This window comes from Anser cygnoides, chromosome 12 (genome assembly GCF_040182565.1).
Source record: "Anser cygnoides isolate HZ-2024a breed goose chromosome 12, Taihu_goose_T2T_genome, whole genome shotgun sequence".
NCBI classification, from domain to species: domain Eukaryota; kingdom Metazoa; phylum Chordata; class Aves; order Anseriformes; family Anatidae; genus Anser; species Anser cygnoides.
In genome coordinates, this window is record NC_089884.1 from 11,875,798 (window position 1) to 11,893,299 (window position 17,502).

Here is a 17,502-nt window from a genome sequence, read left to right on the forward strand (position 1 = left end):
ATGGGTTTTGCAGGAGTTGCACGGGTATCTCCAGCATGTGCTGGGTTCTTCTCTGGCTTTTGGCTTGCTGTTCAGTGACTTCATGCTGAAAATGAACACAACTTCCCTTTGTCTTTCAGATAGCTGCCCAAGAGCTCTCTGACAACAGGGTGATTACTCTGAGCATGGCTGGCAGGAAACTGGATAAAAAGGTGAGTGGTGATACGTCAGAGGATGCGAGTGTTAAACTTCTGTCCTTCATAGGCTGAGGGATCTGAGGAGATCTCTGCTTATGGGTATGGGGGTGTCAGAAAGTAGCCCCACAGGTGAAAGCAGGAGGCTGGGACTGGAGGTCTGGAGTCAGGTCCTGGCTGTGCCACTTGCTGCTGGGTAAGCCTGTGCCTCAGTTTCTCTGTTGTCATCATTTCACCTTCTTTGTGATGCACATATAAATGGAAAGGTTTTATGTGACACAGGACCTGTCTTAGAGAGAGTATTTTGTGCTAAACTTATTACTTCACTGCCTGCTCTTTGGAAATATCTCCTGACTGTGCTGACAGTTTTGATACCCCTCAAGTCAATAAGTGCTCCTGGCTTGTTGCCTTTAGCCCTCCTCAAAATTGAGAGAATGTTTGTTTATATATCAAACAGTAGGGCCCATCTTTTCCAAGGAAGAAGCACTGACCTCATGGAGGTAGATAATGCAGGTTTTGGCTTTGGATATGACACACAGGAAACCGTAAGCCTTTCTGAACAGAGAAATCTGACCTTATTTACCAGGCAACCGGAGCGATTCTTTTTAAACCAGTTCTGTTGCTAAGCAATCGATGGGACTTTTTTTCTTCCCTCTTCGTAGTGTCTCCAGAGCTTGCATTGTTGGCAGGATAGCCCTTGGTTTTCAAACCACGGTAAAGCAAGCATTTAGGCAGAAGGGTGTTTGCTGGGGCAGAAACCTTGGGTTGTTCAGTCCTGTTGTCCAAAGCAGATGGATGCCCAGTTTATCTGAGTGTTTCTCCCAGCTGTTGGGAGTGGCTGTTTTTCTCTCCTTCCTACTTACCCTATCTAGTACTCTGCAGTGCAAGGAGCCAGATGTCCCTGCTGAGGAATCCTCAAGTAAATTCATTTCCTGAGTGGGCTGGAAAATACCATTGGGCTGGTGGCTTCCTATGAGATGTGGCTGAGAGTCAACCCCATGCATGTCAATGAAGAAATCTCTGATGCAACAATTTTCTTCCCATGAAAAAGCCTCTGTTGTCTTGGAGAGCAAGGGATAAGATTTCACGGCAGGTTTGGTGCCATTCCTTCGTGCTTCAGGGTCTCTTTGTGGGAATGGCCATTATAAAGAACAGGGCCAAGGACCTGGGTCTTCACACAGCCTCCTTGCAGCACTGGGACTTCAGGCGTATATGCACTTCTTATATTGTCAGTTTAATTGGTGGCATCACTTGCTCTGTGGGCAGGGCTTGCCTTTCTAACCTGGTTTCCAACCAGGTCCCTCTCCAGCTTCTTCAGATTAGGCAATATACATCTGCCCTTCAGACCCGTGGTCAAAATACAAAAATTCATCGTCTGCCTGCAACACTGTAGGCAGACAGTTTGTGACGTAGACGTGTTTGCACAGGAGTAAGGACTGCAAATAATCCCTTTCTGGGTCTCCCTCCAGTTTATCAATAGATGTCAGCAAAAAGCTCCTTCCTCTGCTTCACCTCGGTGTCCGCCTGACGTTACCAAGAGCTGGATGGCCTTTCTTTGCTGATTCCTATAGCACACAGCAGCATTGCAATGCTCAAAGCCCCAGTAACAGGCAAAGGATGTTGATGTCGCTTCAGAACAGAAATGAAAATGATCCCAACATGTAAAAGGAAATTGGACAAATCTCATCTTATTTTTAAGGAAATCCTGAAATTTCCCGTGATGTGGAAACCCAACTTTTCAGCCAGCTCTCTCCACAGTGGCAGCACCCAATTTCCATCAGTCTCTCAGATCAGAAGCCCGGGTCTTTATCAGCATGAGTGAAGTTTTAAAACCCCTTCCCAGGCTGCAGTGAGCTTAGCTTCCCTTTCCCATCCTGCTCCCACTGGTCTTTCCCACCCAGCAGTGTGTGAAGAGGAGCCATGTATGCCCCGTTGAAGTTGTACAGCGAGCAGAAAGCCCTGGAGGCAGCGCTGCCCTGCCCTGTGCTGCAGGGAAAGTGGCCTGGTGACCCATGAAATAAATGTTCCAAACAGCCACTGCCCTCATGCTAACTGTACCTTATGCTGCCTATGCAAAACCCCAGCCCTGGCTTTTCAAGCTCACGGTCTTGCTAAGAGAGCTTGGGAGGAGGTACCTTGTGTTGTGATGCAGGGGCTACGTGTGTGAGAATGGCAGAAGCCTTGAAAATACAGTCCTGGACTGAAAGGAGTTGCTATTTGGCTGTGGAGAACTTACTGATGGGCACTTACTGGTTGTGGATGAAATGCCGCCATGAGAGCTGGGAAAAAGAAAAAGAAAAAACATGGGGATAAGGGACCAGACTGCAGCTGAGAGCATGGCACCCTCCTGCACCATGCAGCATGTGGCGGGGGCTGGAGGTCTCATGGGATTTCAAAGCAGGGCCATGGGGCCGTCTTGCTGCATGTGCAGCATCTGAGCTGAACATCCCTCACCAGCAGCCATGCTGCAAACCAGACCTGCGTGCAGTGACCAACCTGACCCCAGGACCTCTCTCAGGCCAAGGGCAAGTTCTCCCCATCACACACCCCTGGTTTGGCCACGCGATGCTCCCTGCCTTGCTTTAAATGGCGAAGCTTCACGGTGGGGAAATACCAGCAGCAGAATCAGCCTGAGGCGTTTGTACCTTGTGTCAGATCACCTCTTGGTGGAGTTTTAAGAGGAAGAAACTTGCAGAAGAGAAGGCATTTGTACCCAGGCTCAGCCCTGGTGATTCCCAGTCCCATGGCCGTTCATGACAGCACAGCTGCAGGGGCAAGCATAATTTTGCAGCATGGCTGGGGAGGGCAAGCGCTGCAAGCCAGGATTGGTGCTGGAAGCTGTGTTTTGGGGAGCTGCTTCCTGAGGAACCTGCCTCTCTGCCCTCCTTGGCTGCGGTGAGCAAGCCCCAGTTTGGATGATGTAGGTGCTTGGACCAGCTTGCAGATCGATCTGGTCTGCTGAGCTCTTTCAGTTGCTCAGTTTCTGTCTCCTGCCAGGCTTGCGTGGGTGAGATGTTGGTGGTTTTGACATTTTAAAATAGCAGTCCACAATCTTGTGGCTTGGAGGCATCTCTCACCCTACTTCGAAAGGAGCAAGGCTGAGTGGGCTTGCAGACTGGGTTGCTGCTCCCGGTGCTGTGTGTAGGACCCCAGCGGGCATCCTTCCCCGCTCCCTGCTGCCATCTGTGCTGGTGCCTCCGCCACCTCCCGTGGGGTCAGTGCCAATGAAACCGCTTTGGGCTGCAGGTTAAGCCAGCATAGGCAGGGACAGGGTCTATGAGAATGGGTATATATCAACGGTTCTTTAATTCATCAGTGAAGCTTTGAAGCACCGAGTCCAGGCTCTGGCTAAGCATGCACAGAACTGTACCATAACCAATTCCCCTGCAGAAAGAAAGGCTTGTTCTGCTCTCCTGCAAAAACGGTAGGAGAAAAATAGCGTCAGAGCGCCTCCCTTCAAGCTTTTGCTCTTTGCTATTGACTTGCAGTAAATAATATAAAATAAAATGAAAGCAGTCATCAGAGGTGGCTGTGAGTTTTGACTACAGCACGTTACAGTTTCTCCAAGCCAAAATGCTTTGCAGTGATTTACATTTCCAGCTGGCTTTGGAAACAGGATTTGGATAGAAATGCTAACGGGTTTTCCTCTGGGGCCGTGCTTGAGCCTGCAGCCATCCCCTCCTGGGATGGGACCCCCTGGTGTCCAGGTGTACCCTCAGCCCTCTGCATCCCTGTTCCGTCACCTGGAAGCCCAAAGTGTCCCTGCCAAAGCCAATGGGAAGAAGTTCCTCCAACTGTTTGAGGATTCAGGCAGCCACCTCCATCTGGGAGAAAACCCAGCTGAAACAGCTCTAGTTCTCAGTAAATAGGAAATAATTTGGAATATTTTGGGTTGGGTTCACTTTTAGCCACATCCTAGTTTTTTTTTTCTGAATGGGAACAAAGTTCTGCTTGCAAGCACTGGGGCTCCTCTCATGAGTGCTGCCTGCGCCGCCCGCTTGTGCTGCTCTTGGATCTCTGCCTGCCAACAGAAGTTGCCCCCATGCAGATGCCCAGCGGGGAAGCGTGCTTGTGTTTCTCATGCACCAGCAGCCCTTTATCAGGGGAATATCTAAGGAGGTGCTGGCAGGAAAACAAACACATGCTGGCTGAAGTCTGCGTATCTCAGAGGGTGTTGCGTGATCTCTGTCAACACCGTGCAGCTTACTCCTTAAAGATTTGCTCTGCTCATGCTTTCCTGCTGTGTGTAGGAGGGTCCCCCCCACCCCACTCCCGACACGTGTGCACTTCATAATTGCGTTTTTGCTTTGAAGCTCTGGATGTTTTTCTAACCCAAACACAGCTGCCTCCCAGCTGGGGCTGTTTTCCGTGGCACTGGTGTCCAGAGAGCGTGCCAGGGATGGGCTCCCGTGAGCAAAGTCCCACGGGCACGCGCCTGGGCACGGAGTTGCCCACTGCAGGAATGCCAACACACTGCGTGAACGGCGACAGGACCTGCGTGTCCAGACCACGAACATTTGTGGAATTGGCATCCCCATGGACCACTCAGGCTGGGGATGCAGAGGGAGTCTGGAAGGCACACCCAGCCCTCCCCTCCCTGCGATGGGACCTCTCCTGAGCACTTCGGTACTCGGTCGGCATTATGTGTACAGCTCGTACAGAAATAACCAGTTATTTCTTGGCTGCAAGAGTTTGTAAAGGTTTTTGCAGTGTTGCTGTGCTGGGGAAGACAGAGGTGGGTGTTCAAGGTGATTCAAACTGGCCTATGCGCACGCTTTTTGACTGATTTACAGAAAAAAATGATGGGGAGGAGTTCTCTCTTGCAAATCCCTGTGTGACCTGTCCTGTTGTTCTTCCCCAGGATCTGTTTGGAAAGTCAGACCCCTTCTTGGAGTTTTATAAACCTGGTGACGATGGGAAGTGGATGCTGGTCCACAGAACAGAGGTAAGCGCTACTCCAGACTGAGCTACTGAAACACCACAGTCCTTAAATCAGCTTCTTTTACCCTTTGTGGCATTATCTCATAAATCACCGATAAAGGGGGGGGGGGGGGGGGGGGGGGGGGTCCTGGGAGTGTCCTTTAAGGATCTTGCCAGGTTTTCTTTAAGTAATGGGGCAGGGAAGGAAATGTTGCATGCCTTACAGGTGCTCCAGCAGCCTTCTCCTACTAGCCAAACATAAAGCATTGCCCTCATGCCAGACGAGCAGCTTCATGTTTTGAGACCACGTACAAAGAAAGGTTTTCATCTTCTTGCTGCTTTGGGTATATGAATGTAATCGGCTGTTAGCCTGAGGCTGCCATTTGTCATGCCAAAAGGGAGGTGTCTGGCAGGGAAGGATTAGTGTTCTCATTACAGCCTGTTATTTAAGAGAAGGTGCGAACGCCCAGCTGGGTGCGTGCAGTGAAGGAGCAGGATCCTCCTGCACGCCCACCCTTGGGACCTGGCGGCTGGCAGCATATGGGCACCACATCCCGTGCCTGCCTCCCTGTGTGGGCTTCTTGCTCTCCCAGCCTCCTGGAGGAGGTGTTTACAAATTCTCTACTAAACTGTGCTCGCAGTGTCAGGGTTTTTCCCGGTCTGCCTGTAAAATAAAAGCCTGTTGCAAGCCCTGTGTGGTTATTTGCTATCTCTGTCCTGCAGCAGCAGGGACAGACCTGCTCCTCACCTGGCTGAGCTGCTCTTGGGCTCAACAGAAGGAACCCGAAGGCTTTGGAGAGAGCAGAGGGCTGCTTTCACCTGCTGGCAAAACTTCCTGCATGTGTCTGGCATACTGGAGCTGTAGGTTTGTTCCATAACACAAACACATGCCTCAGCAAGAAGGCTGGCATCGCCTTGTCTCTGCCTGACGCATGTCCCTGCACCTCCTCAGCTCCAGCTGCAGAGCTCCAAGGTCCTGTATGGGCAGGTCCTCTGCTCCAGCTATCCCCGTGTGCGCCTTGGCACAGAGCAGGGTTGCTCTGTGGTCTTCCTTTTTTTTTTCCTCCCTTTTCCTTTTCCTTTGATCCAGGCTGCCCCTGCAATACTGTACTGTGGGTACAGCCCCGTGGAGTAGGGAGATGAGGTCTTGAGTGCAGCCTGTGCGAAGGCATGTCTTGGGATGGGAAAGGGCTGTAGGGTTCTTCCATCATAGTAGCAGCTTTTGCACCTCTTCATCAGGCATCTGGCTTGGATCACAGTGTATAAGTCACCTGCCTGTCTCTTTCACCCTCGCAGTTGCTGTTAGGATTCACATTCCTCCCTTTTCCTTATTAAAAATGTATTAAAACAGCTTCATGCTGTGAATTTTGCTGCTGGTGCTTCAGTGAGAACGGCTGTCCCGAAAAGTCTTTGCCAGGCCTTTATTTCTGGGCATTTCTGAGCTTTGTGCCCCTGAGATTCACATGAATCTTTCTTTTTGAGCAAGGTACCTTTGTGAAAGTGACTTTTCACATGCCCTTCAAGCATCTCTGATGTCTACAGCACATACAGCTTGCTAGCACACCTAGTTTCCACCAAGCAGTTGCATTCTCTTAGTAAATGTCAAAAAGCATCAATTACGTTTCTCCAGCTCAGGCAGCAGATGTTACAGAGAGGAGGCGAGATCTGGACGTGCCAAGGGCCATTCAGCTTTCCCGGCTGGCTGCGCTGTCCCACCGCTCTGTCTCCTCGGTGGGCAGACCCTGGATGGGTGCAGTGGTGGCAACGGACAGTAAGCAACGGCTAGGGTGAGGGGTGCGGAGTCAGGTTTAGAAGCCCACTTGTTCTAAAGTTTGGGATGTGGCTTTCTGCAGCTCATCTGGGATAGAGTCAGGGTCTTTTGGGAATGTCTTCTGCTTTTTGCCTGTTTTCTGTTTCACTCACTGTAACCGCATCCCTCCGTCCCCACCCTGCAGGTGATCAAGTACACGCTGGACCCCGTCTGGAAGCCGTTCACTGTGCCTTTAGTGTCACTCTGTGATGGGGACGTGGAGAAGCTGATAAAGGTAATGGCTGCATTTTTGGCACATGTCATGATGGGTTCCATTGTTAAATGTCTAAAACCCCATGGGTCGCTTATTAAAACAACAATAACAACAACAACAAAAGCGACAAACCCCCCCAAAACAAAACAAAAAATCTCAGTTGGTGGTCTCCAAAGGGGGGAGGAGGGAACCTCAAATGTCCCCGCAGAGTTGGGAACATTGAAGGGCTGTGGCTGTCTTGTGCCGCAGCACGGAGGAAGAGGATGCCAGCCCGTGGGCAGAGCAGAGGGACAGCCGTGCCCTCCTAGCAGGGGTGTATCCACTGCATCTGAGGCTGGTTCGTGCTCCTTCTGCCGCAGGTCATGTGTTACGACTACGACAGCGATGGGGGACATGACTTCATCGGGGAGTTTCAGACCTCAGTGGCCAGGATGTGTGAAGCCCAGGATGCCTTTCCAGTAAGTGCCATCACGTTTTATGGGCAGAACAAGGCAGCGACAGCAGAAGGGCAGCTTCTTGGGGTTGGTGGTAGATTTTTGCTTGCACTGAGACCGTCAGCCTGTTCTGGGGTCGAGGGAGGCCCAGAGGAGTGGAGAAACCTATTTATTCTCCCACCGGCACCATGAATAACTTAGGCCACTGTTGTAGCTGAGCTGTCCAAGTTACAGAGCGTGAAGGCAGTCTTGTCTGAAAATCTGAGATATCTGAAGCAGCATCTGTGGCTTGGGGGATGCCCTATGATTTGTGGGGCCAGAGTGAGAGGGGATCCCTGCCTTCCCTTCACAGTGTGTGGTGCTGCTGAGATTGTGTCTGCTGCAGGGACAGCCTGGCCCCAGGAGGCAATGCCAGCTGCCATGGGTTTTGTGGCAAAAAGCTGTCCCCGTCTTCCCAGTGAAATGCTGGCCAAAAGCCTCTGCAGATGCCGCCTGATTCAAGGCATGTCATGCAGGCTTCTGAATAGACAGTGTTTTCCACTGCAGTCATAGCTAAGACTACAAAAACAGGAGGAGGTCTTGGCCGGGAAGTAGGTATATGTAAAATAACGCACAGTCTTAATTAGAAAAGTTAATTACTTTTCTGGGAAAAGTAACGGCTGGGAAACTGAGGCACAAAGGCGTGAAGTGTCCTGTCCAAGACCACAAAAGCTGATGGAGCCAGAGCCCATTTCTGAATTTGAGAGGATTTGGGAGCCATTTTTCCACCGTATGTGCAACCTGCAGCCTAGCAATAAAATCTTTTCTCTCCATTGGACCCTGAGAGACACCGGTTATAAGAGAGTTAAGCTCTCCTTGCTGTGCGCTTGTGCCACCGTGCCTCCGTGCACGTGCCCGAGCGTGTGGCGTGGGTGCAGCTGGGGACAGGCTCTCTCTGCCTCTTCCCCTTGGGCGGCTCGGCTGTTGCTGCCTCGCTTGTGTAACTCCCAGTGCTCCAGGGGCAGCATCTGGGCAGAGATGAAGGCTGCATCGGGAAAGGCCAGGCGCCCTCCATCCCCGCTCCATCTGTGCCCCTGCTGACGCTGCGCTGGGCTGAGCTGCCAGGGGCTCTGGCAGAGGAAGCTGCTTCCAAAGCAAGCAGCCACTGCTCGTCAGCACTGGGTACCGCACTCCAGCATCCCTGCTCCCCGAGGCGGCTCCGTGTGACCTGTCTCATCCTTTCATCTGGCCACACTGACGGGGGTAAATATGGAAACAGGAACAGAGAGATGCTCTTGCTGCAGACAAGGCACTGCACGTTTGCAGATGGGAATAAGACGAGAGCTCGCGTCCCCTCTGCTGCCGTACCCTCCCTCTATTCTTGCTGATGGTGGCCAGGGCAGGCTGTATCAGACTGTAGCTATGACTCGGGCTGTTGTAGCATCACACCTCCTGCCTCAAGGCTTTTCTGTCTTCGTAGTTTTCCCCTTGTTGTGCCTGGAAAATGCCTCTGGCTCCAAGCTGCTGTAGCCCCAGCCTGGTTGCAGGCTGTGGCTGTCTCCAGGACAGAGGGTTGGTGAGGACCTCCTTGCTGAGGACCTCCAGTACTGGGATGATTTTGTGGTCAGAAGGCAGCAGCAAAATTCCTGTATTTATTGTAGGGAGTTGAATGAATTGCAGGGAGCCATGAATTCTCAGCTCTGAGATACGGAGGAAAAAAATGCTCTTTGCAGTGTGCACATTGTCTGCTTCTTCCATACCCACTCTCCAGGCTGAGGTCTCCTGCTCTGCTGAATCCCCCAGGGCCTGGCCACTTCCCCTGTCAGCTGGTGCCGCTCCTACTGTAGGCTTGTCAGCAGCATTCGGTTACTTGATTTCTGCCCTAGAGGGGTTTTTTTTGTTTGTTTTATTAATGTTAGTTTTTGTTTTTTTCTTGGGCATGCTGGTATTTGACCTATGCTGCGACACGAGATGGCTGAAATACTCAGCCAAATATGCCTTTATTTATACACGCTGCCGGAGCTGCAGTGCATCAGGCAGCTGAGTTTTGAGCCTGTTTGTAAGAGGCTCCGTCTGCTTTTGCCGACTGGCTGGAAGCTGCCCAGCAGCGCTGCTTCTCTCCCCATCCCTTGCTGTCCCATCCCTTCTCTGGTCACACATTCCCCTTCAGTACGGTGGCAGTCCCTGGCCTGCCTGTGGTGCTGGGCACTGGAAACTCCGTGGTCCTGGGGTTTGGTGGTTACATCCAGGCTCCAGGCTCCATCCATCACTGCCATGAATCTCTGTACACGCTGAGGGTAGATGGAGAAGGACTGATCCAGGGCACCTGCCCCAGTGCTGAAGACACCCAGCACCTGCTTCGAGCCCGTCTCTTCTCTGTTTACACTCCAGTGTGAACAATGTAGTATTTGGGTGCCCGTTTCTCAAAGCCTGACTTTTTGAGCCCAGGGGTTCCCAGCTGATCTCCAGGCTGATCCCAAATGTGCCTGAGCTGCCTGGAGGACTCACCCCCTTGACGGCTTTTTCCAAACCACGCAGCACCCTGGCAGATAACCTACAGTCCTGCTTAGCTGCCAAGTTAAGGGCTGCAGGAGCCCCTGGGTGCTCTGTAGTTGACGTCTCAGGCCCTAGTGAAATCTGCGAGTCTTCACAAGCATGCTGCTCAGTAGAAAGATGAGCTGGTTGGATTTGGGTTTTGCAGCTGTGGACCCACACTAGGAGGGGAGGACACTTGTGGCACCTGATGCCCCGCTTCCCCTCCTCCTCCAGCTGTGCAGTAGTGATTCGGTTTCCCTCCCTTTGCCTGTGGTCTTTGAACCTCAGCAATCTCAAGCTGTAGCTTGGTTGTGGTATGGCAGCGACTGAGGGCTCAGCGAAGAGCTGTGTATCTATTCCTCGGTGCCCTCCTGGCTCCAACATTTCATCGTGCAGCTCTCCTCAAGCTTTTCCTTGCACCTAGCCAAGCTTTCATCCTCCCATCTGCAGCCTTGGGACTCCTGTGCTGCCAGCCTTCCCCTCCCTTCCTCTCTGCCACTCTTTACCCTTCTCTCCCCATCGAGAACCTCCTCAAGCAGTCCACGTTTGCTGTGAGCACCCGGTGATCTCTCATCCCGCTTTCCTCCCAGCTTGCTGCACGCTGGAGCTGGTCTTCTTCCAGGTTATCAGCTGCGTGGTGCCTCCTCCTGTGAGAAGTGGGGCTGTTGTCTTGCCTTCTGTTGACATACTGGTTGCTTGCTGAGTGGGGGAAAGCTTCTGGAGGTCCCAGCCGGAGGCAGTTGTTCAGCATCCAGGGACTGAAGGAACGATGAATCCAAAGCCCAAACCAACCCAAATTTAGACTGTTATTTGACAAGAGTTTTTATTCAAATGGTTTTAGATTTAAAGAAATGCAATATTGCAGCAATTTTCTGAACATTGACAAGGCATTTTTTTTCCCCAGAGCGTTTGAGAAAAGGCTGTGGCCTGCCCTAGCTGTCAGTGTGTCTGTCCCAGCTATTCCAGCAGTGGGGAGGACTGGGCAGCAGTTCAGTTTTGCAGTTAGCTTCGGGTGACGGCTCCTCTCTGCCCCTGCTGCAGGTGACTCCCACCTCTAGAGTGGCTGTTTGCTGTTGTTAACCCACCCCCAGAAAGGAAAAGCCCCTTCCCACAGGGATCCTGTGCCTTGGTTTGCTTTGCTAAATAGCAGCAGCTCACCGTAGCTCATTCACGTGAGCGCTTTGAAACGCACGGAGGGAAGGTGCCTGGCGGGATGTGGCCACTGCAGAAAGGCAGGTGGTTTGCAGCATCACCATCATTCAGCATTTGCGTCCACCTGGGACAGCCCAACACTGCTTTCACACCAGTGTCCATCTCATGTCTTACAGCTTGAACTAGAGTGCATTAACCCCAAAAAGCAAAAGAAGAAAAAGAATTACAAGAACTCTGGGATCATCATTGTCAAGTCCTGCAAGGTGAGCGCAATGCTGGAATGTTTCATTCTGCTTCTTGGCAGGGACTTTATATTGCACTGAGTTCCCCCATCCCTTCTGTTTCCAGTCCTCTTGCATTTCCAAGTGTGCATCTTATGGAGCATGAACAAAAGGGCAATTTTCTTTCTACCTGGGTTTCTCTCCCCTTAGCGCACAATTTGCACCCCTTTGCTCTCTCTCTTGTGCCAGGTCAAGTCTTTTTCCTGCAATGGTGAAGATTGCTGAAACACGCTTCTTTTTGTTTTCTTTCAGATAACCAGAGATTTCTCCTTCCTAGACTATATCCTGGGAGGCTGCCAGCTGATGTTCACTGTAAGGACTTTCGCTGCTCTTTTTCCAGTAGTGGTAACAAATATGTCATGGTCAAAACTGTGAAGGGAGGTGCTGCAGGAGGCTCTGCCAAGGCAGGCGTGAAATAACGTGCACAGGAAGCTGCCCTTCAGCCAGCTGAACCACAGAGCCGAATCCTGCTGGCTTGGCTGGGTGTGGTTTCACAGCAATGAGGAGATGCCTCGTTTTGCTGTTAAGCCATGTGGTACTGGGGCTTTGGGGTACCATGATGCTCAAAGTGCATCACGGCCTGCTGGTGCTCAAGACTATTGCTGAAGATCAGAGTCCCACAAAGTCCTCACGAGTCTTCACAAAGTTGTACCAACTTATTTCCCCGTTACTGGTTTAACTAGCATCCAGATTTTTGAGCGAGGTCTCCCTATTTTGAACCCTGCTCGGAGGCTTTGGACTGTTAGCGAGACAGTGTTTCTGCATTTTTATATTTTTTTTGGAATTCCACCCTCACTTGATCTGGAACCACGATGGTTTGTCAAGAGTAATTAAATGAGGACGTTACAACCCCAAGTGAAACCACCACAAAACAAAAGTGCTGTTTTTCTTCCCCCCACTAGCTTTCTAATTTCTGAAAACTTTTCTGATTCAGTATCCAGCGCGCTCTGGGCACACACAGTAATTTCAATTTTTATTTTGTTGTCTTGTCTCAAAACATGGTGGGGAGAAGAGGAGGAGGAGGAAGAGTTGCCATAGAAACAGGAACAAGTGTGAGAGCTCTTTATGTGCCATTCTGCTGCTGTGAACTAAGGTCTCCATGCTGAAGAGTGAATAGAAAGGGAAAATCATTAAGTTTATTGGTAGCGCAGAGCTCTTGCGTAAATTAGTCTGAATGCTGAAATTGCTCCTCCCTGTTTAAAGATCTGCTGGTAACGGGGGCACTGGGTTTCTCCCCTTCCCAAGGCACCTGGTTCGATGTTTGCTCTCCTGGGTGGGTTTTTACGTGTTGGGCAATGTGTGCAATGACGTGCTGGTACAGTGGCACGGACAAAACTGCTGCATGCACCCTTGCCATTTGGGAAGGCAGCTGGCGTCGGTAAGTGCGCAGTGCCTCAGTTTCCCTCTTGCTCTCTGCCCGAGTGTGGCTTGGCCGCTTCTGTTTTATTGAAAGCAGCACTTCTCACTCCTCCAGCTGCACCAGGGCAGGTGTTACGGCAGTGAGCTATGACTCTAACGTGCTTGCTGAAGAAGTCAGGTTTTACCAGGCTTTTTGCATGTTCCTCTGCCTCCATCCTGCTGGAACGAGCACAGGGAGGGCAGTGGCTGCTGGGACCATTCCCAGCCCCGGCACTTCGCAGCAGCATCCCCTCGGCACAAGCAGAGCAGCAGCTGCCCCTGCTGAGAGCTGCCCCAGCGCCGCAGGGGATGTCTCATCTTCCCCACCCCTGGCTTTGACCCAGCCATCTGCGGCTGCAAGCCCAGGAGCTGAGTCTTTCCTCTCTCATTACAGATACGGAGCAAAATCCAGTGCAAATCCCCTGAGCTCAATTTAGCCACCAGAGTTATTTTGGTTTTTTTCCTATTTGCTCTGCAAACTAGGCAAACACAGTCACACCGTCTGCTTGTCTCTTCCTTGCTCTTCTCTCCGAGTCATTTCAAATCTGGTGGCTCATTACCTCACCACATTTGACCAGATTTAACTGGGTCCGAGATCTCGGATACGCATTCCTACATATGTCTTTAAATAGCATGGAGGAGGGAGAAATATGAGTGCTTTGCTGACAAAGCAGCATCTCAGCCTACATTGCACCCAGGGGAAGCACCATGTACAGCAGCTGCAGGGAAAGCCCCCCTCAGGGTTGCTTTCAGATCCAGCAAATGCCCAGGCAGCCCTGGCCACTTTGCTGTCCATGGGCCTACTTGTTTCCCGAGCTTAGTGCCCAGGAGATGGGCAATGACAGTCCCAGGCATGAGCCCCAGAAATGGTGGAGGCTTGCTCCAGGAGCTGGAGCTGCCCTGGGACACCTTGTCTGGGATGCTTGATGGTGAAAAAAACAGGTATCATAGTGGATTGCTTTGTCTGCCCTAATATTTCTTTTAGGGAGGGTGAAGAGCTGAATTTTGTTAAACTTTCTGAAGTTTGAGGTTTGGGTCATGGTGGGACTGCGTCTGAACCTCACATGGTCCTTTTACTGTAGAGAATCAGTCGCTAGGTGTGTAGTGGTGACTAGTAACAGAGGATGGGTCTGTGCTTCTCTCGCACCTCAGGTTGGGATTGACTTCACAGCCTCCAACGGGAACCCGCGAGACCCCTCCTCTTTGCACTATATCAACCCCATGGGAACAAACGAATACTTGTCAGCTATCTGGGCTGTCGGGCAGATCATCCAGGACTATGACTCGTAAGCACCTTCTGGGCTCCACTGTTGTTTTGCATACATTTCCCTGCTTCCCAAAGGGGTGCTGGGATGCTTTTCACCTGTTTCTATGGCTTGACTTCCCACCCCCAAAGCAGGCACAAATATTGCCTTGCTTTTGAAAAGCTCCTTAGGAGAAAATTGCCTCACACATTGAGATGCAGACACTGGGACGAGGAGAGCAGGTAAGGACAGTTTCTCCTCTCTCCCCATCACCACTGTCGAGCATGATGATGTTCAAGCAGACGTGGAGCATCCTTCTCTCGGTGCGGCTGGTGACCACTCACCCGCTGTGTTAGCACAAAGGCAGATGTCCCCAGCTTGCTGATACTTGCTGCTGGCTGCTGCTTTGTCCCAGCCACATATTTAGCATCCAGAGTTGGCTGCACAGCGGGTGCTTTCACTGAAGCTGGCGGGATGGGGAGGCTGTTGGTTTGCAGAGGAGCATGCCTTCAGCAAAAGCCATGCAAGCATCCATTGTGCACGTGTACGCCACTATGTTTTCTTCTTCTCTTTTAGAGACAAAATGTTTCCTGCTCTGGGATTCGGTGCCCAGCTCCCACCGGACTGGAAGGTAACACGCAACAGCAATCCACGTGTTTGAAACATGTTTGTCCTGAGGGCAGGAGCAGAGCCGGAGCAGCAGCAGGGCACAGGGTGCACTCCGGCTCGCAGGGAGAGATGTGGCAGCACAGGTGGGCAGTGAGGCAGGGATGGAGCACAGGCAGCAGGCCCTCTGAGCCAGGCTGGAGCTAAGGCAGCAGCTCCCTGGCACTGACGGGCAGTCAGCTGTTGATCGTTTTGCTGGCAGGAGGAAGGAGCAATCTCGGGACCCTGGAGGAGTGTGTCAGGCAGCAGCAAGCTCTGGCAGGAGGCTGGGAGCCGACTGGCCTCCAGCTGATGTTGTCTGCAGGTCCTGGTGGGGGATTAGAGCAGAAGGGCTCTTCTAAGGTGTCCTTAGCGCTGGCAGTGCGACCCGTGTGCTGGAGCATCGGAAGCACGTGGCAGAGCATGGGGGCCCACTGGAACCGGCATTCCCCCCACAAACACTGCTTCGTCTGAAGGCTCCAGGAAGCAGGGCTGGGGAATTGCACCCTGTGCCCAGAGCCACCGCTGACCCTCTGTGGGGAGCTCATTCCTTTCCTCTGACACTTTCACAACACCTTTCTTTAGCCCCTGAGCCCGCTCATCCTCTCCTTCATGTCTGCAGAGCGCTTCGCACTGCAGAGCCCTGGTACTTCATGGGGTGCTGGGTGCAGTGGGGCACACGGAGGGACAGGGCTTTGGGCTGCTCCAGCTGTCCGGAGGTGCGATGTACGGCCTTGGTTTTCCCATAACGCAGCTGAGAAGCTGCTCTGGGACACCGCAGTGTTCCCCTACCGGCTGGGTCTTTTGACTGCTCTTGGTGCATGTTACCTCCGCTTGTTGCTGAGAAGTCCCCAGCTCACGGTGCAGTGCTGGGGTTGATCCAAGAGCCTTTTTTTTTTTGTCTGCTTTGCGGCAGGAGGGGAGCACAGCTCCGGGCTGAGCAGAGCAGGGCACGTACATCACAAGCAGCTGGGCAGGGGAGCTCTGCGCTGCCGGCCTTTGGGGCTGGGGATGTTTTGCCCCTCAGGCGTGCATCCCACATCTTCCCCAGAGAGAAGGACCGTTGCGGGGGTCATTTTTAATCCATGCAGAGGCCCCACAGGACCAGTCCAGCACTGCTCATCAGAGCCACCAGCACGGTGGCTCCCACCCGACCGCCACCTTTCTTCGCACCCTCAGCTGGCTGTGACCGCAGGGCAGATCCCAGCAGCTCTCGTGTTTTCACCATTTCAACCCAGACTCTTGGATCTCCCAGCAGCCCAAATCCCTGCAACTCAAGTGGGAGCTGTTGCTGGTTGCCACTCACAAGAGGCCATCCTTCCCTGCGCAAACTGGAGCTGATTCATCCCCCTTGGCCGTGAAATGTCTCTGGTCTGTCATTTCACCAGTTTCTGCAGGAAAATCTTGGTGAGCAGCTTCCAAGGAATAACAGTTGTCAGCTGTCAACTGGGGATTTATTGTTTGTGGGGAGAAATGGAAATGGAAAACGCAGCCAGGCTGGAAGGAGCCTGGCAACCTAGGCTGCAGTGTGCAGGGGAATGGGTCGGTCATCCCACCGAGCATCCTGCTTCACTGCCACCTGGGTGGAAACTGCACTGCTGGGCTGCAGCCCTGGGCATGAGCAGGGCCTGGGGCATTAGGTGAAGCCATAAGGCAGGAGGAAGGACCCTGAGCAAGGCAGGGAGAGCAGGCCTGTGCCCCACAGGGACTCCTGGTTACTGCCTGTGAGCCCGTGAGCCTGGAGTTGTCTGTCCCGCACGGCTGGAGGAGTTTGACAGGCTGGGGATGTCAGCTGATGGCTCAGGGGTCCCCTGCAGCGAGCTGCAGAGGTGCCTCCATCAGCTCCCGCTGCTGACACTCCATAAGCACCACTGGAAACAAGCCTCTTTCTCCCCCAGAATGATCTGTAAGCCTGCATAAGCCCTGGCAGAGAGCAACTCTCCATCCCCAGCTGTTTGACGCACAAATAAATGTTACCCACCCTAACGCCTGGAGTAACCCGCTCCTTGTCTCACATTTGCAGCGGAGGCTTCCAGCACCGGGGCCAGGCACAGCCGCCCCAGCAGCCTGGCTCGGGGACATCATTTACCTGCATTGCGTTGAGCACGGCCCCCCCAGTGCCGTCCCTCCAGTCCTTGGCTCGTTCAGCCTCTGGGCCCCGTGTGCCTCCCCTCTTGGCTCTGCTCCGTCCCCACTGCCTTGTCTGGGGCGTGTGTCCCAGGGGCTCAGCTCACACGTTTCAGGATTTTGATAGACGAGGCTCATTGGGTAACGACAAAGCCCAAATAGCTGCTCTTTGCTGAAACACAAGATTCGTGTTACGGCAAGCACTCCGTGGGGAGCTCTGCAGCTGATATCCCGGGGACGCAGCACCTTGTCCTGGCAGTGGGTGAAACTCGGCCGTGCTGACCGACGGCCGTTGTACACAACAGACGAGGGTAAAAACGGGGAAGATCATTAGAGATAAGAGTCGTATAAATCGCGCTTTGTTCTCGTTGCGCTCTTGTTGCCATGGCACTGCCAAATGCTTTCAAAGAACTGGTCGGAGTGAGATATTTTGCACACAGAAGTCTCGTTGGAAATGTCAAAGAACATCTTGCAATGTAACAGCTCTGTAAAGAGCCTCGAGCAATTTCCCAGTAGGAAGCAGGAGAAGGAAGCAGATGGGTTTTGGTTGCTGTGGGATGAGGCAAAGGCAAGGAGGCCCTAGAGAAGCT

The 17,502-nt window shown here is 52.5% G+C and overlaps 1 protein-coding gene across 2 annotated transcripts in view; it reads left to right on the forward strand.

The window, feature by feature from the left end:
• The window catches only part of CPNE2 (copine 2), a 59,330-nt gene that overhangs the window by 28,932 nt on the left and 12,896 nt on the right, over positions 1-17,502 (forward strand). For both annotated transcript variants that reach the window (XM_067004554.1, XM_048068865.2), the window contains exons 5-12: positions 120-191; positions 5,035-5,118; positions 7,049-7,138; positions 7,477-7,575; positions 11,394-11,480; positions 11,751-11,810; positions 14,049-14,182; positions 14,717-14,771. In XM_067004554.1, coding sequence (XP_066860655.1) covers positions 120-191; positions 5,035-5,118; positions 7,049-7,138; positions 7,477-7,575; positions 11,394-11,480; positions 11,751-11,810; positions 14,049-14,182; positions 14,717-14,771 — 681 coding nt within the window. The remainder of the gene's footprint in view (positions 1-119; positions 192-5,034; positions 5,119-7,048; positions 7,139-7,476; positions 7,576-11,393; positions 11,481-11,750; positions 11,811-14,048; positions 14,183-14,716; positions 14,772-17,502) is intronic.